This window comes from Acomys minous (genome assembly GCF_964271855.1).
Source record: "Acomys minous genome assembly, chromosome: 11".
Classification (NCBI taxonomy): Eukaryota; Metazoa; Chordata; class Mammalia; order Rodentia; family Muridae; genus Acomys; species Acomys minous.
The window spans coordinates 6,647,032-6,670,542 of NC_140492.1; the positions used below are offsets into that span (position 1 = coordinate 6,647,032).

Consider the following 23,511-nt stretch of genomic DNA (forward strand, 5'->3'; position numbering starts at 1 on the left):
ATGTATCCGACAGAACGTGTGCACAAATCAAAAATTTCATTTTCTTAAAGCATTATGTTGGATTCCTTTCTGTACTCAACTCATGGAATCAGGGTTAGGTTGGAAACAGGCCAATGAGCAGACGGAAGCAACTAGCGATGCTTAGCAAGTGGCGCAAAATGAAAAAGCAGCGAGAAGTGATTTAAAGAACCAACAGGAGACAATCATGCCAATGAGACAGCTTTAAAAACAACACTTCAGCGTATCAACCACACCGTAAAGTCAGATCATACTTTTTAAAGACAACAGCATCACAGCTCACGCTGAACCTATCTTGAGAGCTATCAAGACGAAAGTTATAGCTGCAAGTGCCTCCAAGGAAACAGAGCTTGGAGGCGCCATATAATAACAGATGTCAAAGAATGTCAACAGAAGGCTCTGGCAGCTTATGATCCAGATCAGAAAAAGCAAAGATTCTTTCTCTATTTATTTCATCCAAGTCAAACACTGCTGAGACACACAGTCAGCTTTAAGGAAACCAAGGTGACCTAAGCACCTGGCATTCTGAACTTCCTTCCTTTTCCTCTGAATGTGGGTGTTCTAGATTGTATGAAACAATAAGAGTATTCTGAAGTCTGAGAGCGTCTCAATCTTCCTAACGCTGTGACCCTTTAATGCAGTTCCTAATGCTGTGCTGACCCCAACCATAAAAGCATTTTTGTTGCCACTTCCTATCTGCAATCTTGCTTCTGTTCTGAATCGTAACGTAAGCATCTGTGCCTTCCGAAATCTTCTGTGACCCCTGAGAAGGGTTGCACCCCACAGGTTGAGAACCACTATTCTAAGATGATAAACTCTGGACATGGCTGGAATATGCACTAAAAGGTAGCGATGGCTTTCCCTCCCCGGCCCTACTGAAGCTGTGTGCAACACCGGGCGCTTCCATGCAGGACAGGCTTTTCTGACTCCTCTTTCAACACCACTAAGGAGACTGGAGTCAAGTGTAGTGATTTAAAAGCGCCCTTTTCATTGTTTCAGAGAAAACTACAAGGTGGCAAATACAAAGCCCAGTTGTTAATTTACTAACTCTTCCTGGTAGACAACCTGACTGAAGCAACCTTCAAAAATCTCTAGAAAATACCCATGTCCCTTAGCACACTTCTCAAATTCGAAGCTAAAAAACACGTAAAAAGGCATCAAAAGACAAAGTCTTATGTGTAACTTTTCTCAAATTACGTTCTTTCTTCCTAAAACTAGTTACTACACCTACGACAGCACTGAGCGCGTAGCTCCATCAAATTTTCTCTAATGAGTCCCACTTGATGGTATAGGATACTTTACAGCAGACACACAGGCAGTGTTATCTTCTGTGGTGTACTTCCATCACCCCGTGATTGAGGGTGTTGAAACAAGGTCTCATGCAGCCTCAAATCCACTATATACTTGGAGATGATCTTGAATTCCCAAATGGCTGGCTATAATGCCCCATCCAGCCCTGAACTCCTGGGCTGAGCGTCCTCCAGCCTCAAACTTAAGAGTAGCTGAGAAAACAGGCATATCCAAAACATACGGCTTAAGATAATGCTCAGTTAAAATAGTATTTTTACTACCAGTAACACCAGCAGAATTCTTAAGATAAAGAGCCATGCTTCTTAACCTGAGTCCAATAAAAAAGCTTTGGCCCTGTGAAGGCTACCAAGCTGCCTGCATGTTTGGGGTATATGAGCATTGTTCTGGCAGAGGAACCTCAAAGCATTTATCAGATTCTCAAAGTCTCAGATCAAACACAAATTATAAACCATAATTTAAAAATTGGCAAAGGTCTGTCTTGTATTACAGATAACATGAAAATCAGCTCACTTTTAATTTTCTTCCCTAGTCCCAAATGAGAAAAGTCACTTATTCCCCTAAATAATTAAGATTTTTGAGTCATAAAACATCTTTAGACATCCTATGGCATGTGGCCAAAGTAATTCAAAAGGAGTGTGCCTGACAAATTGAATATCTAAGAAGACTCAGCTATTTTCAATTGACAGATATGGCTCAATTTCAAGTTCACTGAAGATGGCTGTTTTATGGCTATGCCAAGGGGCACAGAATCACTTAATTACTGTGACGGCTTCTCCTTCACTTGGTCATAAAGAGACACAAATATGTTGCATTGCACGGAATAATATGTACAGGGTTCTTCTCCAAGGATGACTTTGCACAAATGCCCGTAATAGGGGTTAAAAAAAAAATGAGACACCTGCACTGGGAAATACACTTGCTAAGCTGGGTATCTAACTATTTAGAATTTCTTTGGTTTGTGTGTGCCTCAGGCTGCCCTTGGGAAATAAAAAGCAAAAACATACAGTGACTACTATCTGGGACCTCCTGAACTTCACACCACAAATCTAACAAGTCTTATTTACTATTAATCTCATAGGAAACTAATTTGGGCAGCAAGATGAGAAGTTCCAGGTGTTTTTGTTTGTTTGTTCGTTTTTGTATTTCCGTCATCTATCCATCCATCCATCCATCCATCTATCCATCCATCCATCATCCACCCACCCGACCATCCATCGACCCATCTGTCCATCATCCACATACCCACCTGTCCATCATCCATCATCCACATACCCACCCGTCCATCATCCATCATCCACCCACCCACCCGTCCATCATCCATCATCCACACACCCACCCACCCACCCATCCACAACTGACTGAGAGCTGGTTTCCTGTTTCTATCATTCAGGTTCCACGGGCTGAACTCTTTTATTGGCCAAGCCACCTTGCTCTGTCCCTGCTTGGAGTTTTAAGAGATAATAATATTTCCCAATTAAGTGATGAAACAGACAAAAGAGAAAACAAGCTAATGAGTCCAGAAAAATATAGAAACATGTCTGATGGGGAAAAAATCTAAAAAGAATTACTTCAAGACATAAAAATATATACAGTCAAAAAAAGTAGACATTCCATTTAAATCCAAATTATAAAGTTTATTCATGTGATGTGCTAAAAGTGGGAAGAACATAAAGAAAATGATTTTTAAAAATTTCTATATTAATTATAAGGTCTATATTGTTTAAAAACATGTTCAAAACATTCCTTCCAAATGAAAGCTAACACTCATTAAGTAGCCAGTACTATTCCCCACATCAAGCTGCCAGGCGGTGTGGGTGGCGTCTGACCCCAGCAACCATCCCCCAGGAAGCTGGGCATAATCTGCTGTTTCCATAGAGAGAGAACTGACTCTAGTTTCTCCTGAAAATCTTAGCCCCCCTACTAATTGTCTTAGCTGTACACACAAGGAGCATGTCACCACAGTAGGAGCATGCCACCATAGTAGGAGCATGTCACCACAGTAGGAGCATGTCACCACAGTAGGAGCATGCCACCACAGTAGGAGCATGCCACCACAGTAGGAGCATGCTACCATAGTAGGAGCATGCAACCACAGTAGGAGCATGTCACCACAGTAGGAGCAGTCACCACAGTAGGAGCATGCCACCACAGTAGGAGCATGTCACCATAGTAGGAGCATGCCACCACAGTAGGAGCATGCCACCACAGTAGGAGCATGCCACCACAGTAGGAGCATGCCACCATAGTAGGAGCATGCAACCACAGTAGGAGCATGTCACCACAGTAGGAGCATGCCACCATAGTAGGAGCATGTCACCATAGTAGGAGCATGCCACCACAGTAGGAGCATGCCACCACAGTAGGAGCATGCCACCACAGTAGGAACGTGCTGCCATAATAGGAACGTGCCACCACAGTAGAAGCATGCCGTCTCTAAAGCATAAAGTTGTTGGGCAGATGATACAGAGGGGAAAAATAAACTTCCCAGGAGGCTGTCCTTGTCCTTTTCTCTGATAAACTTTTATTAAATCTTTTTCAACCTTACACAGAAAAAGCTCACACTTTACCTTAAAAAAACAAAACAAAACAAAAAAACAAAAAAAAAAACCTCAACCAACCAAATTGGCCCACCAGTGTGACATGAGATCTAATATGTAGCGCCTGCTGTCTGCTTCTGAAAATAGTCTAATAATTGGTTCACATTCAAGGAATCTATATGACATTTCCACAATCACAAGAGTAAGTTAAAGTATTTTATTGTTTCTGGCCAGAAGTGGCCTTTTCCAGAGGACATGTAAGAATAAAACCTCATGTGGGGCAGTGAGATGGCAAACTTGAAGCAGACGGACGTCTGTCCGTCATGGAGGCACCGCCGCCATGTGCGCCGTCTCCTGCTGTCTTGCCAGCTCCTCTTTCTGGGTCTTTTCTTCCCATCACTGTCCCCTCCGCATGCATCTGTCCTGACTTCTCATTCTGCTCTGTGGCTCTTTCTCCAGCCGTTTCTGTTCTCCCCTTGCTGCTAACATTCTGCCTTTCACTGCCTCCACAAAGAATGAGCCTGCCATGAAAGCCAGTGTCTGAAACCAAGAGCATAAAGGCCTTAGTTAAGCAAGCAGCCTAGTTACCATGACTGGCACTCTCACTTCACTGTCCATTCAGTTTCCAACCATCACCATGGACAGAATCGCTGATGACCCTGCATTTAATGTAAGAAGCTGAATTTCCTGAGCATATTACGGACCACGATGATAAATTCTGAATCCTCCCTAAGTACTCAGATTTCACTAAGAAAAAAAGTGCTGCCCACTTTCAGCATAATATAGCAAACCTAACACTGCCTATACCTGCTGGAAATCAGAGACATCATAACCACCTCCTTTACATTTCTGTAATGACTTCAAGTGTTGGTTGTAAAGAGACCACAATACCTTCCTTGTCCAGCTCATGACAGTCACTCACACCTCCTCACAACCAACCTGCTGGGAGGAAAGAGTAAGTACCCCTGATCATCAGCATTAGCAGGGTGCAGCAGCACTTCCTGGTAGCACTATCTGAGAGCCGGGACACTCATCTGGAGTGGACACTGAGGCACAGAGCTGGCGATGGTCATCGTTCTGCGTCTGAGAGAGACCTGAGTGGGACACGGAGACCTTCAGGCACTGCCTCCCCACTGCCACTGCCAGGAAGAAGAAATCTTCACATGCTCAAGTCTTAGGATGTGTCCAGGAGCACAAAGGCACCAGGCAGGAGCCAATGAGGACTCCCTTCTGAGCGGGAGACACAAAGCCTCACCTCCTTGGGTGTTGGATTCTCTGTATCTGGCACACAGTAAAGTTTATAAACTGTGAGGCATGTTTTATGCGACTACTCAATATTATGGTTAAGATACTGGACTATTTCAGTAGCTACTAATATTGCCAAGGACGCGGGGTCCCAGGGAAGCTTCTGTGCAGTGTCATCTGACTCTTTTCAGAACCACAACTCTGTATCTCTCAGCACAGTAAGTTGAAGAGACCTAGTAACCATACCCATGTCCCTACGTGCCCTTCAGACATCACAGCTTGTCTAAAAAAGCCAAAACCTGATTTCCTGTAAAATGATAAATAGATAAATAGTGGTGATTCATCTGGGCATGGTGGCTCATGAATTTAATCTCAGCACTCCAGAGGCAAAGGCAGGACAGAGTGAATGCTAGGACAATCAGGGCTATACAAGGAGACCCTGTCTCAAAAAATAAACTAACTAGCAAACAAAAAACAGAGTGGGAGAAAGGGAGAGAGAGAGAGGGACAGAGAGGGGAGGGGAGAGAGAGAGAGAGAGAGAGAGAGAGAGAGAGAGAGAGAGAGAGAGAGAGAGAGAGATTGATTTGGTGGCAACACTATCAAAATCTGCTCCTGGCTAGTGTACTGGTTAGATGGTTCATCTGACCATCCAGAGGCTAATTTTTAGTTTCCATCAAATCTTTTGAGTCTTGAATTTAGGCGTGTCAAACCAGGAATCCCCAGCACAGAAAGGGGTTGTGCTTCTGCCTCCCCGACTCCTTTATAAAAGGACAGCAAAGTCTAACTGCTATGGTGAGATTCTCAGCTCGGGGCCACGTAGAACTAACCATGTTGAGAGTTTTGTGGGGGCTGTGTGGATACAGGGGTGAGCCACACCTTGTGCATGCTACCACTGGGCTAGTCATCTCCATCTCTGGATAGATAGTCTTTGGAGTATATAAACACCATATACTGATAAGGAATCTATTTAAATGCATGGAAAACAGCCTTTTGTGAAAGGAAAGAAGGAGCTCTTCACTTTTAAGAAAGCTGTATGAAATGTAAAGGGCGAGGATTTGAGGTCATGTGTTAAATATGAAGTTACCAGCTGTACTGCAATTCCATGTATGCTAATTTACTTATTATTCATCTATTTTGCAGTGGGGCTTGAACCCATGTGTGCTCGGCAAATGCTATACCACTGAGCTATTGCTTTGCAGTTTCAATACTCTGGTTCCAATATAAAACAGAGGCCTGCTAATCTGCCTACAGTAATAAAGTTTTCTCATTTTAAATAAAAACTTGAGAATTTCCACCATTGCTTTGAGAAGATAGAAATGTAATCCTTGCTAAAATAAAGAAAAGGGGGAAAATCTTCAGAGGAAGTATGAATTTGAAGTAGACATTCTAGAGGAAAGAATAAAATTTTGTGGTTATGTTACTTGTTATTTGTTTATAAAAAGGAAAAATAACATCCTTAGTCTTTACTTTCTCAATCATAAAACTAAATCCCTTTATACCCTCAAATGCGCTGTCTTACACTTTACGATTAGGCCTAAGCCAGTCACTAACCGCAGGCAGTGTTCTCACTTGCGAGTCAACTGTGTCACATGGATTTAGTGTCCTGGCAACTCACTGCCTCAAAGCTTTGGCAGAAAGTTCCCCTTCTTGCCTGTGAATGCATAGCCACCATGAACATGGAATACACCTGCTAAACCCTAACTGACTGCCTAGGGTCCCTTTGCAGAAGAAAGGTTGAGAATATAGCAGATGCACAGCACGCTGCACCTGTGGGTTGACTGGACAAGACAGTCAATGTCTCTCCACTGCGCAGGTGCTCCGGAAGCTCTGCTGTATGGAAAGGGGCTCAGGGAAACACTGAGGCTCCTTCTGCTCTAATCCCTGGAGAAGCTATGGTTGCTACTGAGCATATGCTCTACAGACAGGGAAACATGCTTCGTGTTTCCCTGTGTGGCCAAAATGAAAGAACAGCAGGAGAGCACAGGAAACCGAATGCTAACTCAGTCTCGCCTTGACTCTTAACGACGTTTCTGCTTTGGTTTCTGCAGGTTCAGAGGAGTTTCTGAAGCAACAACCCTCATCAATGACACCCTCACTGGACTCTGCAAGTGGGTGCTAAGATATGAGCACAGCAGTTTTTCATTTGCCATATGAACTTTACAGTTACTAAGAAACCAAAATAAGAATTAAAAAGGCAGCAAGAAATGTTATAATTTCAAAATAGGCATATTTGGGGTTGGGCCGGTGTGTGGGGGAAGCTAAAATTAGCCTTTGTATTAGAACCTCTGACACTACAGGTGGCACTCAAACACTAGGCAGTCCTGAGACCACTCAGTCCATCTGAGTTGCTCTCTTTAGCAGTGGGCACTAACGCCACTGGATCCACAAATCTGAGCATCTTTTCCTACATCTGAACCTTGTCTTAGGCCAAACTTCTAGAAAAGTAATCATTAAGGCAAAAAACTGTGCTTCTTCTGTGTTCAGGCGAAGCTATATACTCAATGGCTTATATTCCTAGAAGCTACTTGAAAACATTGTAGAATCGTTTAAATGTTAAATTATTTTTGCTTAAGACAGTGGTAAGCTATATATAATGAGAGCAAATGTGAACTTTTTCTATTGTACTGGGCATCGAGAACTCACAGATGCACCTCCAATACTGATATGCCACACATGTGTTCAAATACAGAACATAGGTAGTGTATGCATGTACACACACATACACACACACACACACACACACACACACACACACACACACACACACACGGTAAACACAAAAGTAATGTGAAGAAAACCACTAGGTTAGCTAAACAGTATTCCTCTAAGGTCAAGCACTTTCCTGGAATTGTACAACTGAGAAAGTTCATTACCCGAATCTCAGAGAACTGCACGAATACTTTAACTGGGCGTCTAGACAATCTGGCATGAGCTCTCAACCCAGAGGGCAACAACAAAAAATCTAAAATATGCTTTCTAAATTAAAATTCTCTTTTAGTGGTAAAGGAATTTTATTTCTTAGTATCAGAAGCTAAATGGGCCATACATAGTAAAGTATAAAGACTTTTAAGGTTAGAAAACTAAAGCAAGTATTTGGGGAGGGGAGGAGAATAATATCCAATTTCTGATAAGAACACAAAAATCTACCTAAATCTAAAATAATATAATAATTATTTTTGTAAGAAATGGATTTTTCTATCCTGGTTTTAGTTTGAGTTAACTTTTTATTTCATCTTATTGCTTTGTTTTGGAGAAAGGGTCTCATTATGTAGCCCTGGTTATCCTAGAACTCCAATGTAGACTAGCTGGCCTCGAACACCCCAAGACTCACCTGCCTCCGCCTTCCAAGTGCTGGGACTAAAGGCATGTGCCACTACTGCCCCACTTGAGTTAACATTGCTACGAGAATAAAACACCATACCATAAAGAGGCTGTGTGTGTGTGTGTGTGTGAGAGAGAGAGAGAGAGAGAGACTTCCCTGAGTGACTGTGCAGTGCGACAAAGCCATCGACAGCTGTGTCAGAGACAACAGCAATGACCCCACTAAACAGTAAAGTTAAAAGGCATTTAAAAATGAAAGGAGACACAACAGGTCTACACTTTTAAGCATAATCTTAAAGGAGTGGCAGAAAAATCTCAGCTTCAAAACGGAGCAATCATCAACACAGAGGGAGTACTTTAGGGCCTTGTTTTTGGATGTGGTTATCTAAACAGCTGTGTACAGTTGTGACGTGGAGCAGGGCCAGTCACACAGCCCTAACTTACAGACATCAAAGATGTACAAGTGAGGGGCCATGATGACATGTGTAGAAGGCCTGGACCACGGCAACAAACCTCCCTGCCTGAGAGTCACCGGGTAGCACACACAGCACGCAGGAGTCACCTTCAGCTGGTTGTTGAAAACATCAATCTCCTGCAGCTTTGACCTGGTCTCTCTCTCCACCTCGTCCAGCTGCTCTCGAAGCTGCTGCCGGGCCAGCTCTTTTGCTTCCAAGGCTCTTTTGAGGGTAAGGAGCGAATCTCCTAGTCCAGAAGAGCATACAAGACAGGAAAAGTTTAGCTAGCAGTGAGGAAGATGTTCTACCTTCAGGTCACTGAGGGAGTTCTTGCTGGTGGCGGGTGGGGAGGAGCACTACTCAAAGAACAACAAATGCAGAGCACGTGGAAGCCCTGGGCTCAATCACTGTCAGTATCCAAGGAAGCTGAGGCAGGCAGAGCTGCTGTGAGGCAAGCCTGGTCCTTAGAGTGAACCCCCACCCCCTGCCCCCACCCCCCACCTCCATCCCCACAAAAGAACAAACAAAACATACAAATAAATAAGACACCTACTATGCAAGCTGTTCTGCTGGACTTGCTTTAGTTGGTCATTGAGTATCTGTTTTTCTGGAATAAGTCTTCCAAGCATTTGCTGAGATTCCTGGGAGAGGGAAGGAAACGGCAACTGAGTGACACCAGTGTCCCTAGACACCCCCGTTCTCGCCAATGCTTTCCCCTAGGATGAAGTTAAGACAGACACAGCTCCTTCGGTTCTGCTTACGTCGTTGCTGACACACTGGGTATTTATAAGCTTTAAAAAAATGCAATTCAAGTGGGTCTGAACAAAACTCAAGCTCTCTTTTGTGTGGAGACCCAGAACAGAGGCCAGGACCTGGCTGTAGTGTGCAGGAGAGTCAGCCCATTACTGTGATCTGAGCGCTGGCATTCACCAGCACTGAGCTGAGGCTGACTGCACACCTGAGGCTGGACCCAGGACTCAGGAGGACAGCTGTCACAACTAGAGTCCTGGATGCCACCCACGTTTTTCCTTCTCATAGGAATTTTAAACATAAGAGTCCTGAACCAAGCTCTTTTTTTTCCTGTTTGTTTTTTTAATTGGCATATAAAAAAAGCTAAAATCACACCGAATAAGGAAGGCTATTTGGAGTTTCAATGGGTAACATGCCAAGCACAGTATCTGTTTCATTTCAGCTGAAATGATCTTGTAGTCACTTTAGTAAACTGGCAGCCTTGCTGCTTTACTTGACATTTATTTTTACCATGCAGGGCAGGGCAGGGCTGGGAGTAGGTGTTAGGATTCTGCTTTAGTCTGCCTACCTGTGATGTCATTGCTTACCTGCCATGGGGGTGTGTGTGGCCCTGCCCAGGACTATATAAAGGGCACTCTCTCTACCCCATCTCTTTCCCCTCTCTTCCTCTGTCTCTCTCTCTGGGGTACCCTCTCCCCTTTCCTTCTCTCCCCATGCTCATTTAATAAACTCTTCTATAACATAATACCTGGCATCTGGTACCTTATTATCTTATCTTATTATCATTTTCTTATTTTCATACATAAAAGTGGGTAACTCTGTGAGAAACTAAAATGCCTCACATTAAGAATTTCCTGCAGAGGCTCAGGACCAGTCTCTCAGGACCCACCTGCAGACACATACTGGTGCCTGCAGAATGAACTGTGTTCTAGCCTGCATGGTAGGAGGTTAACTCAAGAGAGAATTTAGAGACCTCTTAGGCATGAGTAACCCACTGCAGACTTTCACAAAACAAATGCACAGCAGATCTTTGTCCCGGAAAGCAAAGCCCACTCAAGTTGTTCCAAGGCCTCTAACCAACCCCCATCAGGCCACAACCCCCACTGTGTTTGGTAATAAATGTGCTCAGTCATAAAACATTCAGTCACAATAATGCCTTATTGAGCATATGATCTTTACCCTAAATAACCTTGGGTAATATTTTATGATTTCTCAGTAATAGTTAATAATAACAACAACAACAACAACAATAATACTTTTAAAAAGCTACAAGGGCAGGGTGTGGTGGCATACACCTTCAGTCCCAGCACTAGTCAAGTGGATCTCCTTGAGCGAGTACAAGGCCAACTAAGGCTATAGAGTGAGACCTCCATATCAAAATAAATAAGATAGATAGACAGACAGACAGACAGACAGACAGGCAAATAAAAGGAGCTAAAATAAAGAACATACTTTTAAAAAAGTGAGCATAGTTTTTAATATTTGGAAACCATTTCTGACCACGAACTTCTCACACTGGTTATTCACACTGGCCCCACATCTCAAGCACTTGAAACAGCAACTGACAGAAGGGAAAGGGACGCACAGGAACACAACCTGAGTGACAGCAGCAGTCAGAGGGTGAGGGCGGCAACTCAGCAGTGTGCTTGCCCAGAATGGCTCATGACCCTGCTTTTGACCCAACACTTCTACGACAAAAAGGCACAAAATCAGCAAGGAAGCTGGAACTCTAATCACTTGTTCTAACTGGCTTACAGGACACACCACCAAACTGAAACACAGCATGTATTTTTCATGGGACATTCACAAGATTATACTTGGTCCAAAGTCACAATATACTTAAAAGGACTAAAATGACAGAAAATATTCTTTCAGATAACATAAGTAACAAAGAAACAAATAAGTACTCAGAAACCAAACAGTGAAAGTTCACTTAGCCCATCAAAGAAATGACAAAATAAATAAATGAAAACATAATATCTAAAACCTCACAGAATATTGCTGTGGCCGTGGCAATGACATTTATAATCCGAAATATTTAAATCAGAAACAAATTAAGGCCTAAATTATCTAAACCTCAAATAAGTAAATGGAAGGGAAATAATAAAGCAAGCACTTAAGTTGGTGGAATATAACAAAAACACATCACAGGAAAAAAAAATCAATATAGAAATGAGCTTGTTTGAAAAATATAAAAAATGCCCTAGGTGGTGTTGCACACCTTTAATCCCAGCACGTAGGAGGCAGAGACAGGCAGATCTCTGAGTTTGAGGCCAGCCTGGTCTACATAACGTGTTCCAGGATAGCCAGGATTACACAAGAAAATCCTCTCTCAAAACAAAAACCAAACCAAACCAACAACAACAAAAAAGAAATATATCAATAAAACCAATAAGCTTCATGATAGGTGGTCAAGAAAGGCACAAGAGAGCAGTAAGAGGAGGAGGGAGGTGGAGGAAGAAGCAGAGCCAGTGAGAAAGTCAATGCCAATGGTGGCCATCAGGAAAAAAGGCCAAGAAGAAACAGAAAGTTCCAAATAGCTTTATCACTCAACTATCCTGGAACTTGCTCTGTAGACCAGGCTGGCCTTGAACTCAGAGAATCGCTGGCCTCTGCCTCCCTAGTCTGGGATTAAAGGCCTACACCACTGCCCAGCTTGAATACAATTTTCAATTAAAAAACCTTGGAACACAGAAACCCCAGAGCCTTTACTATGTCACCAAAATGGCTCAACATCAGCATTTTCAGAGTGTGTAGGAAGAAGAACAGTAAGTACCAAGTTATGTTCTGAGGCCTGTAGAACCTGATACCAAAACTAGACAAGGACATTTACAAGAAAACTACAAATCAATATCCCCATAAATATAGATGAGAAACCCCTAATAAAACAATAGCAAATAGAATCTAATAAAAAAAAGTTCATAAATTAAACACTATGACTAAGTGGGCTTGCTCTCAGGGATGGACCTCCAGTTTGATGTCCAAAATTCAATCACTATGAATCACCTTATTAACAAAATAGAGGGAAAACCTCAGTCACCTCCATAGATGCTGAATAAAACTAGGGCCCAACTAGCCACCCACCCATGATGAAGGCCCACAACAAGCCCTCACTTCTATATATAACATAAATACAGAAAGAAAATAACACACACACGCGCGCGGTATACAACACAGCACTGCAAGTCCTGTTCAATGCGGTAAGATCAAAAACAAAAGAAAAAAGAGAAACACAGACGATACAAGACTAGAAAAGAAAACTCTTACAGAAAACACATGTACACTGAAACTTAAAAAGAAAAATACTGCTGAAATATGCAATGACACAAAGACGAGGCCATGACAAATCTATTAATGCAATGAAATTCCAACAAAATTCTGTTTTAAAAAAAATTAAAAACAAAACCCAACAAACTGTTCCTATAATTCATTTGGAAATGTAAAGGACTAAGAATAGACATTAAAGAAAAGGAAAAGAGAGGAGGGGAGATAGTAACAGATAATTTACACTACTGACAGCCATAATTATCAACAGATTGGGAGAAAGGACAGACAGAACAAGGAACGCAATCCAGGATAGACTTCAATTAACCTTCAGTAGCTACCCAGGAACCCCCATGGAAACAGTGCTAGGCATCTATCTGACCCTGCATCTAACAACCAACTTGAAGTGGATTTGGAACCAACCACAAGAAACAGCTCCAAAGAGGCACAGAGTCGGGAGTCAAGGATTTCTTAGAAGCAAAGGAAAAACTAGCAGACTGAACCTTATCAAAAGTGAAACATCTGCCTTCTAGAAAAATACCACAGGGTGATAAGCAAGTGGGGCGTTTGGCACATGTCTGTGAACCAGTACTTGCCTACAGAGTTTCAGACCAGCCAGGGATACATGGCAAGATCCTGCCTCAAAAACCAACCAGCTAAAACACAACAAACAAAAGACTGAGTGAAAGCTAGGGCTGGGGTGGCTGAAAATACCATATTTCAGCAAAACAAGTTGTCTGACAGATGGCTTGCTGGTTAAAAAAAAAAAAAATGCAAGGAACTCAACATTCTTCACTCCAATAAAAATGGACAACAAAACACCCAAAAGACACACGGCAATGAACAGCCCAAGAGGCACACAGCAGCATTAGAATGAGAGAGGTGCAAGGTAAAGTCGCGGTGCCATGTCCCACCAGAAGTGGTGATGTTCAGATTAACAACCGCAGTGAGGATGAGGAACACCACACCACTCACCTAAGTGCTGGTCAGAGAGCAAGTCTGCAAACACTGCTCACAGCTGCTCAGGAAGACTCAGGAAGAGCAATTCACACTGAAACGGTGGCCAACACAACATGTTCCCACACAAGACTTGCACATGAATTCTCAGTGCACTTTTACTCACAGGAAACCCCAAGCTGGAGCTAGCATGACGGTTCAGTGTGGAGACCTGAGAGCCTGACAGCCTGAACCCACATGGTGAGAGAGAAAGCAACACACTCAAACTATCTTTCACCTCTACGCACACTGTCCCCTACATAATAAAGAAAAATGTAAAACTTTTTAAATTCTGAAACTAGGTAAATAAATGGTGGAATACTACCTAGGGGTAAAAAGGAACCCTCCTCTTCACTCAGCCAACATGCTGAGAGGAAAAGCCTGACACACAAGTGTCTCATGGGATGGGAAACCTAGGCAACACCAGCAGCCCTTCATGTCCCTGTAGCTCAGCATTTGATGGGAAGGCAAGTGATAACTCACAGCTTTGGACAGGCACCTAGCCTTCTACACTGGCACCCTACAGACCTATGCCCATTAACTTACTATAATTATCAAAGTAAAGCCAATCCCACTAACAGACAACAGGTCCTTTGTGACCTGGCCCCACTGGTCTTCTGCTTCACCCAGTGGTCTTGGTGCTGTATCTGGCCTCCGATGGCATGGGCCAATCTCAGGGTAGACACTGCCCTTCCCTGACCTTGAGCTTACTCCCCAGACATCCCTGGAGTTCAGGCCTTCATCACTTCCAGATCTTCGCTCAAGTGTCACCCTCACAGAACAACTGCCCACGGTAGCCCACTTGGACGGACATGTTTTCCTCCTCCCCTCTCCCACTCAGTCTCTATGATACTTTCCATGTTCTCACGGAGCCAAGCTGAGACCCTGCCGCCTAAACTCTACAGTCTGAAATCCTTGAAGATTGGCATGAAGCCTCTAGTGGGGAATTCAACACCTGACCTGATCATTACAATACAGACGCACTAAAAAGAACACAAAACTATTTTCCAGTTACTCATGGAAGGCATGAACTTCATGTCTAGAGTGGGCTCTGTCCCCTAAGATATCCGTTACACATATATAAATATTCTAAAATCAAAGAGAGAAAACCTGAGATTTTAAACAGATCTGATCCTAAGCGCTATAGGAGAGGAAAAAATGACCGCTTACATCCTTAAGTGGCTAGCGACTGCCACCCTAAGGAGAACAGTTCCCAAAAGGTAAAATGTTCTCGGGTGTTCATGGCTGCAGCCCCTGGGCCCACAGGTGCCGCTGGGAGTTTACTGGAAAGCTGTTTGTTGGGCAGGGGTGCATTCTGTCTGTTTCCTCTCTGCCCACCCCCAGAGCCTAAGGAATGGTAGGTGGTGAACATCTGTAGCATACGGCGCAGGACCCACCTGCAACTGCTGCTGTAGGTGGGTGATTTCGGCAATTCTCAGCTCTCTAGACTTGTTTGTGCTCTCAATTTCCTGCCTTTGGGTTGTCAGTCGACACCTGATATCTTGAAGTTTCCCTTCCAGTTGATGCTTTTTGTCGTTCTTCAATAAATGGAAATAACAGAGGTGAGCGTGATGTCCAGTGTCCCCAGCTCTGCGCTGAGCCTAAAGCAGTCGCACTCACCAGAGCCTCTAACTCAAACTCCAGCGTCTTCCTCCTCGCCTTGAGGACCACGATGCCCTCCTGCTCTTTGTTCCTCTGGTTCAGCAGCTCTTGTCTCCGGTTCCGCTCCCACTCAAGCTGTCGCTGCCGTTCAAGCTCCCGTTTTGCGGCCTGTAGTTACAGACACCTGTTCATTTCTTACTGCTAACACCATGCAAGGCTCCTTTTTAAGATGTCTAGAAAGCCCGTTCCTCTAAAGGTGAAACATCATACGCTGTCAGAGCTCACATAACTCGGGGCTCTGACTACGCAGGTGAGGCCGGCCAGAGCCCTTCCACTCTGGAGCCCCATTCCTCATGCCTCCCAGATGCACAATGGACTAAGTGACCGTGTCCTGGTTTACAGACTCAAGGAGGAAGGGCATTTTTCATATCTAGTAAAATCAAAATAAAATCCTCAAGGAAGGACAAAAATAAACTTGATTTTCTTGTGTTGAAAGAGAGGTTGCTTCATGTAAGTTGAATGTCCCTTGTCCAGACGATGACGGGGACCATCCCTGAGTGTCTGTATGGGCCTCACTGGTTAACCACCCCTAATGGGAAAATCCCAACTCTAACTGTTTGAGTGGAAATTTGGATCTGAATTCTGGATCCAGATTTTCACATCAGGAACACTCTAAACATATCTGTACTGAGTGGTTTGTGTGTTAACTTGACACAAGCTAGAGTCATCAGAGAGGAAGGAGCCTCAGCTGAGGAAATGCCTCCATGAGATCCAGCTGTGAGGCATTTTCTCACTTACTGATCACTGTGGGGAGGGCCCAGCCTATTGTGGGTGGAGTCATGCCTGGGCTGGTGCTCCTGGGTTCTATAAGAAAGGCTGAGCAAGCCAGTAAGCCGCCCCCGCTCCATGGCCTCTGCATTAGCTCCTGCCTCCAGGTTCCTGCTTTGTTTGAGTTCCTGTCCTGACTTCCTTTGGTAATGAACAGCCATGTGGAAGTGTAAACTAAGTAAACTCCTTCCTCTTCTTTTTGGTCATTTTTTCCCCACAGCTATAGAAACCCCAGGGACTAGTGTTGTCAATGCGTGCTTAGCACTGCTGTGTTCAATCTCCAGCACCAAATAAATGACCATACAATCCTGTTAGTATCTGTACATATCTGCTTGGACACCAAGCTGCTAACGACTACATACTCTTTTCTAAAGCAATAACTAGAAAATGAAAACAAAATATTGTAATAAGGGAAAAGTTGTCTTTATATTTGGTTCCCATGGGAGAATGATGGCATCACTTTTGCAGCAATGTACTCAAACAAGAAAGCCAAGGAACAGCTTCCCCTATCCAGGTCCTATAGGTCAAGCAGATAAAGACAGTACATAAGTTAGCAATTAACTCTTGCAGGCAACAGACGAAGAGTGGACAGGGAACAGGTGCTCACGGGGTCCTGGGATGTTCTGGACTAGACGGTGGTGATGCCTGAGCAACTCAGGATGTGCTGAAACTCACAGCAGGCACAACAGTGAGCCTGAACTCCGACCCCGTGGCAGGGGTGCGCTCAGCAGCTCACCTCTCGCCTCTCGATCTCCTTCCTTCGCTCCTCCTCTCTCTGCCGCTCCAGCTCCCGCTGCTTCTCCAGCTGCTTCTCCAGCTCTAGCTGCCGCTTGCGCTCCTGCTCCTGGCGCTCCCGCTCTTTCCTCTCCTGCTCAGCGCGCTCCAGCTGGGCCAGGCGCTCCTGCTCCTTGCGCTGCTGCTCCAGCAGGGCCTGCCTGCGCTTCTCTAGCTCCAGGCTGCCTCGCTCAAAGTTCTCCCGCTTCTTATCCTCAAACGTCACTTTACAACAAAGAACACGTCCATGATGAAAAAAACCGCTTCCGGAGAAAAGCTCAGGTGCACACTTACAACACAAACCAACCCAGAACTGCCCAAGGTCCCCATGATGCAAAGCAAAAAAATACCCTGATGGTGCCTTTCTTGTTTAAAGTCCTAAACAAATGTTTACTGCCAACAGAAAAAGAACCCCAAATCTAAGAACTGTATTTATTTGACAATGGCGAGTCATTTCCACCATTACCAGAACGTGACAGTCTTACACACGTAGTAATGACTCATCTGTAAGGCCACTGAACCCTAGCTCATTCTGTGGAGACGTGGTCCCACACTGCTTGCTTTCTCGGCCAGCCACAGGTAGGCCTGAGCACGCACACACTCTCTAGTCTCTGGGCCGCTGCTTAGCGATTTGTTTCTCTGGATGCCTTAATGTGATGGCACACACCTGTAATCCCAGCAAGCACGAGACTCAGGTAGGAGGACTGCCATGTGATCCAGGCTAGCTTGAGCCACGTGCCAAGACCCTTACGTCTCAGAAAACGAGCCACCCCCCGCCCCCATATATAGTATTCCTGAGAGTATAATCATAGTAATATTTAACTTCCCACTTCACACACAGCCTTGCTCATAGATCATTTACAGCAAGTCTTTTATCAGTGAACATAAATGGAAAGCAATTTAATCAGCTGAAAGTGTGAGTGCCTCAGCCAATCAATCAAGTGGGGAATACTAGAAATGCAGCCAAGTGACCCAGGCAAAGACAGAGACTTATTAATAAACTTCAGCCGCTTCTTAGTGTCATCGCCATCTCATTAATAATTCAGAACCACGTCGTCTCAGCCTGAGTAACACCACAGATTTACCACTGAAACTGAGGGTTACTTAAAAATCAGTTCACATTAAATTAAAATATGTTCCTTCTGTTTACATGTCTCCAATTCTAGGCCAGCAAAATAAAATACCAACAGGTGACTCTACCACTGCATTGGTGATACCAAGATTCCACCTCAACAGCAAAGCTCAGTGATCTCAATTCCAATAACATCCACAGAAGCTTTGTTTCACAGTGGGTAATCAGACTCCCATTAGACGGTGGAATAAAGGTGCATGCACAGTACAGAACATCCTCAACAGCAATCCCAACAGCGCCTGCTCCTGCCTCCGTGCAGCTGCAGCATCGGCAGTGTCAGAAACTAAGCGCACCCATCTCCACCTCTGCTGTCCGGTGCTAGAGTTCTCCCTCAGCTAGTGGCTTCAGGGGCCGCTCACCAGGCAGCTTCTTTTCTAACTGCTGCTCATCCTCTGACGCCGGCTCCTCGGGCAGTCTCTGATCCACAGACGAAGAGCTTACGACGGACATCCCGCTGCCGGAGCGAACTCTTCTGCAGGGAGAAAGGAAGAGCATCACATAGGCTGTGGCGGCACTGCGGCAGCTATGGGCGGAGAGCAGGCTTTAGTCACAGCAAGAAGGTAAAGGGTGGGTTTTCTCTTCTTACAAAGTATTTTAAATGGGGAATTAAGTGTCATCAGATGCCATGCTGCTCCAAATGTGGGCTCTGGAGATGTAGCTCAGAAGGGGCACATGATTGCATGTGCAGGATCCTGGGTTTGATCCCCAGCACTCTGCAAACCACCGTGCTCCCCAAAACCACAGAAACATTTAGAACTGCTACAGGAGTTAGAACAACCCCCGAGGGCTGGTTTTGTCACCACTCGGTAAGTGCTGGTGGCTATTACCATTACCCTGGAGTAACTCTCAGCTTCCTCAAGGCAGGCAACAGTGCAGCTAACTGGATGAGCGCTTTGCCCACTACAGACTCTGTTCAGTCCCTCCTAAACACAAAATACATTCATGATTTTAAAAACAAAGCAACTCCTTTATTAATAAGTGTCGCATTAAACCCTTAACCTTGTGTTTAAAACAATCCTTCAGCTGGCTGTGGTGGCACACAACTTTAATCCCAGCACTTAGAAGGCAGAGGCAGACAGATATCTAAGAGCTCAAGGCCAGCCTGATCTACAGTCATGAGTTGTGGATAGACAATGAGATCCTGCAAGCTTTTAAACACCATCTCATTATGTTCACAGTGGTTGTGGAGACTGAGGTTTTGCTGCCTGTTGCTTCCTACCTGAGGAGTTCCATTTTGCTCCCCGTAGCGCACGGCAGCAGATACTGATGGCTCTCTGGCTCTTCATTTTACAGAGACTGTGCCCAAGTCTCACCTGAGGACTTCGAATATCAGATCCTAGTTGTCTTTTGTGGAGTAAAGGAACCTTCTGTGATGGTGTGCTCATACACTGCAGGTGCGTGTGGGGTGTCAGTCACCGCAGGCTTCTCCTGACTAGATCTTGGGGACACTCTCCTGAGTCTGCTTACTCCAGGATCATTTTAAAAAATTATCTTTCTGACTACAAATTTCTACATCATTTTTGTTACTTCTTGAGTATGTGTGACTCACAGGTGTGATCTCTGACTTCCTGCCTGCCTCCTCACCCAGGTCCTCTTTCATTGTGTGCTTACAATTCTAGTGAGCTTTGATAGTAGGAGGGCACAGACATGAACAGCCTTGGTCTTGCACTTGCTTTTACTGTTGAAGTACATACATCAGTGCTCTGGAGAGCAAAGTGGGAGCAGGCTCAACACTGAACTAAGATAAACTCTTCAAAACTCATGGATAGTTGATCTTCATGCCAGGAAAGGAGACAGAGCCAAGTCTGGAATCCATGCGAATTCTTTCAAGAACCCATGTGACTTACCTAAAGGAAGGAGGGATGTACTCTGGAGGCAGGACAGGCGGCAGGGGCTGACCAGACATGGCCACATCGATTAGGTGCATGGCCAGGATGAATTCTTCTGCTGTGAGTTTCCCATCTTGATCAATGTCAGAGAGATTCCTAACACAACAAAACCCACACTCCAGTTCACAGGATGCACACGTCCTACCACTCACCAGTTATTTGTAACTTCTATTTCCTTACTCTGATCTTAAGCCAAAAGAATCTTCCTGTGTGCCAGTTGTAGAACCAGTGCTATTTCAGACTACTGGAAGGATAAACAAAGACAATCCATACCGCTGGGACTGTGTTCAGCAACTGCTAACTACGGACCATCCATCCTCTTCTCGGCCCTTGTGAGCCCATTTAAACAGACTATACTCACGTTCTTGCAGTGTGAAAACTCAACCCACTATAAAGGACTGACAAAATAAAGGGGACACAGAAAATTATGTTATGGTCTGTATGACCCACCAGCCTGACACAGTGAGTTTTACTCTTGATGATCTTTCCAGCCTGCAGTCCCCTCTAGAGTTAAGGACATTTCTCCCTCCTCACTCTAGCAATCACCATTAGAATTACATAAATGTGTGAGAGTACACATTTATTCATGACAGCACTTGTGAGAAATAGTCCTCCTCTTTCTGAAATGTCTTCAGACGTTTCCTGGCCACCATCACTAAAGTGCAATCTGCACAGGGCATGAGTCGCCCTCTGCGAAGGGCAATCCTGTGTGTTTCTGACAAGCATGGTCAGCTGCAGAGCTACCACTGTGGTATGCAGAAGCCAGGGCCACCCAAACCTCCACATTTAATATTTCCACTCCTTTCCCTGCTGCGGAACAGGTAGCCAATGACCCACACACGCCACCTCCTTTATATGGTCCACTCTCAGCATCCAAGGTAGATCAGACTAAATGGTAGTTAAAACTTGTTTTCCCCGTAAACTAGCTAAATAAGGGCCTGAAAAACGGAAAGTATGTTTTCAGCGTGAAGAAGGAAAAGCTAACATTCTGGTAGAGCGGAGTCAAATGTCCTAGGAAGTAAGTCATCAACGAAAAGTGTCAGAAAGCATAAGAACAACCGAATGCACTGGCAGCCAAGGCCCTCAAATGTCACTTCCTAGGTTTGGGTCAGAGGGACCTGGGACACTGGGTGTACAGACCTCCAGAGGTCTGTCACCGCAGGAAACACCTGTTAGCTGGCCTGCTCTAAGTAAAAGCTAGACTCACTACACAGCAGAGGGGAGGAGAGGCGGGGCCAGTGGGCCACGCTTGGTCCTTGGTACAAGAGCCATACCAATCCCGGCACCAAACACAAAGTCTTGGCATGTTCTCCAGGCAGCTAGCCAAATAGAACAAAAAGAGGCACGCTTCCTAAGAAATCAGTCTCAACTGAAGCAGTGCTGCGTGCGCCTGTAATCCCAGCACTCGGGAGGCAGAGGCAGGTGGATCTCTGTGTATTCGAGGCCAGCCTGGTCTACAATGAGCATCCAGGAAAGCCAAAGCTACACAGAGAAACCCTGTCTTGGAGAAAAAGAAAAGAAAAGAAAGAAAAAAAGAGAAATCAGTCGCCAAAAAAGAAAATAAGTAAATAGTTTTGGTTAGCATTTAAATGTAAGAAACCGTGCCCAGGCAGGGCAGCACTCAGCAAGAGCTGATAGCAGTCACCTCATGCACTAATAGGGATGTTGTATGCCTCTCAAGGAGAGCACCCAGTAACATCACTAAAGCAGTCTTACCCCAAAGGGAAAAAATCAAAGTAAAAGCTGACCAATGCTTACAGCCAGGAGTGATATAGTTAGTACCTCGAGGCACGTGCTAATACCTGGAGACACTGTGGGTTTGGCTTCCAGTACCAATAACCTGATGAGTAGAGGTCACAGATGGTACAAGCACAGGGCAGCCCCAAATAAAGAATTCCTGCCCCCAAATGCCACAGGGCTGAAAATGAAAAGCTTTGTTCTAGATCTAATTATCTTACAGGAAATATAGAAACAAATTAAACAACACCAGAGGAATACAACAAAGTCAAGCCATTAAGAAACTATTCAATAAATCACCTCGTTTGTTTTGGGATGAGTTGGGGAGCAAATAGAGAACAAGAAAGGATAAGATATTAAAGGAGACTTTTTAAAAACATCAATTAATGAGCTGAAGAGACGGCTCAAGGGTTAAGAGTGCTTATTGCTCTTGAGAGGACCCAGGTTCAGTTGCCATCACCACTGAGTTGGGCTCCCATGCATCTCTAACTCCAGATCCAGGGCACCCGATGCCCTCTTCTGATCTCCAAGGGCACCAGCCATGCAGATGGTATACAGTCATATATGCAGGCAAAACATATATATATATATATATATAAAATAATCTTTAAGAGAAAATAAATATACTATTCAGCGAATGACTACTTAAATATTTAGGTGAACTACTGGCACTATAGTTATAGTTAAAGAAATACACTCAAATATTTATGGGTAAGACAATACAGAGGCTTGGCCTGAAGTCGTTGGGAAAAAAGAATCTGGCCTTGTGTTAACAATTGTTAGGCAAGGGTTAACAGCACTAGCTGCTCTTCCAGAGGACCCAGGTTCAATTCCCAGCAACCACATGGTGGCTCACAACTATCTGTAACTCCAAGATCTGACAGACACACATGCAGGCAAAACACCAATGCACATAAAAAAAAATACATTATAAAAAATGGTTAGGCTACACCTTACGTTCTTAGGACTCACTGTGTTGGTTTCTCCGTCCCTGTACCCTGTCCTTGTAGTAAGAGCCGTAATTATCACGGCTCAGTAAAAACCAAGCCTCTCTAGATAAGAATGTCAATCTAAAACCAACAAGGAAAACCCACCTAAGCCATTTTTTACTTTATACCAAGCAAGGGACTCGCGCTTCCTTACCATATTGAAGCCAGCTGAGCCTGGGGTAAGCTTGATTGCATGAGGATAGTTCTTGCCTGGGGACCTAAGCAGAAACCAGAGAGAAGACACGGAGATGAATCATCAAACCTTCCCTGTGAAGGAGTGCAGAGGCTGCACACCGGCTCTGTGTGACCGTGCAGTCACAGCACTGCACTCATGATGCCCTAACCCGGGAGCTTTCCACTCTGGCCAAAAGGAAGAAACAGAAAGCACAGGACAGTAAGTTCAGTGAACAGACGACCAGTGAGGAGTGACCCACGAAAGACTCGAGCTTCGAGTACAGACTGCTGTCCCGGCCAGGCTACCCCTCTTTTGTGTGTTGGGCTTTATATTTATTTATAAATGGAGACGTACTAGCTACCTACTGAACATCTTCTGCCGCAGCTACCACCTGCTGATTTACCATGACCATCATCACACATTAAGAGAAGATTCAGAGACTCAGAGGAAGGAGAGAACCCCTCCAATGCCATTGCTACATGGGCCTC

The 23,511-nt window shown here is 44.5% G+C and overlaps 1 protein-coding gene across 5 annotated transcripts in view; it reads right to left on the reverse strand.

Annotated features, from left to right (window-relative positions):
• ITSN1 (intersectin 1) overlaps positions 1 to 23,511 on the reverse strand; it is a 183,976-nt gene that overhangs the window by 77,756 nt on the left and 82,709 nt on the right. For 4 of the 5 annotated variants that reach the window (XM_084801861.1, XM_084801858.1, XM_084801862.1 and 1 more), the window contains exons 9-16: positions 23,003 to 23,066; positions 20,081 to 20,218; positions 18,593 to 18,705; positions 17,064 to 17,326; positions 15,518 to 15,667; positions 15,295 to 15,435; positions 9,441 to 9,528; positions 8,995 to 9,134 (exon numbers count right to left, since the gene is read on the reverse strand). In XM_084801861.1, the coding sequence (XP_084657987.1) occupies positions 8,995 to 9,134; positions 9,441 to 9,528; positions 15,295 to 15,435; positions 15,518 to 15,667; positions 17,064 to 17,326; positions 18,593 to 18,705; positions 20,081 to 20,218; positions 23,003 to 23,066 (1,097 nt within the window). Of the gene's footprint in view, positions 1 to 8,994; positions 9,140 to 9,439; positions 9,529 to 15,294; positions 15,436 to 15,517; positions 15,668 to 17,063; positions 17,327 to 18,592; positions 18,706 to 20,080; positions 20,219 to 23,002; positions 23,067 to 23,511 lie in introns of all 5 variants that reach the window. The other variant, XM_084801859.1, reaches the window with a different exon arrangement.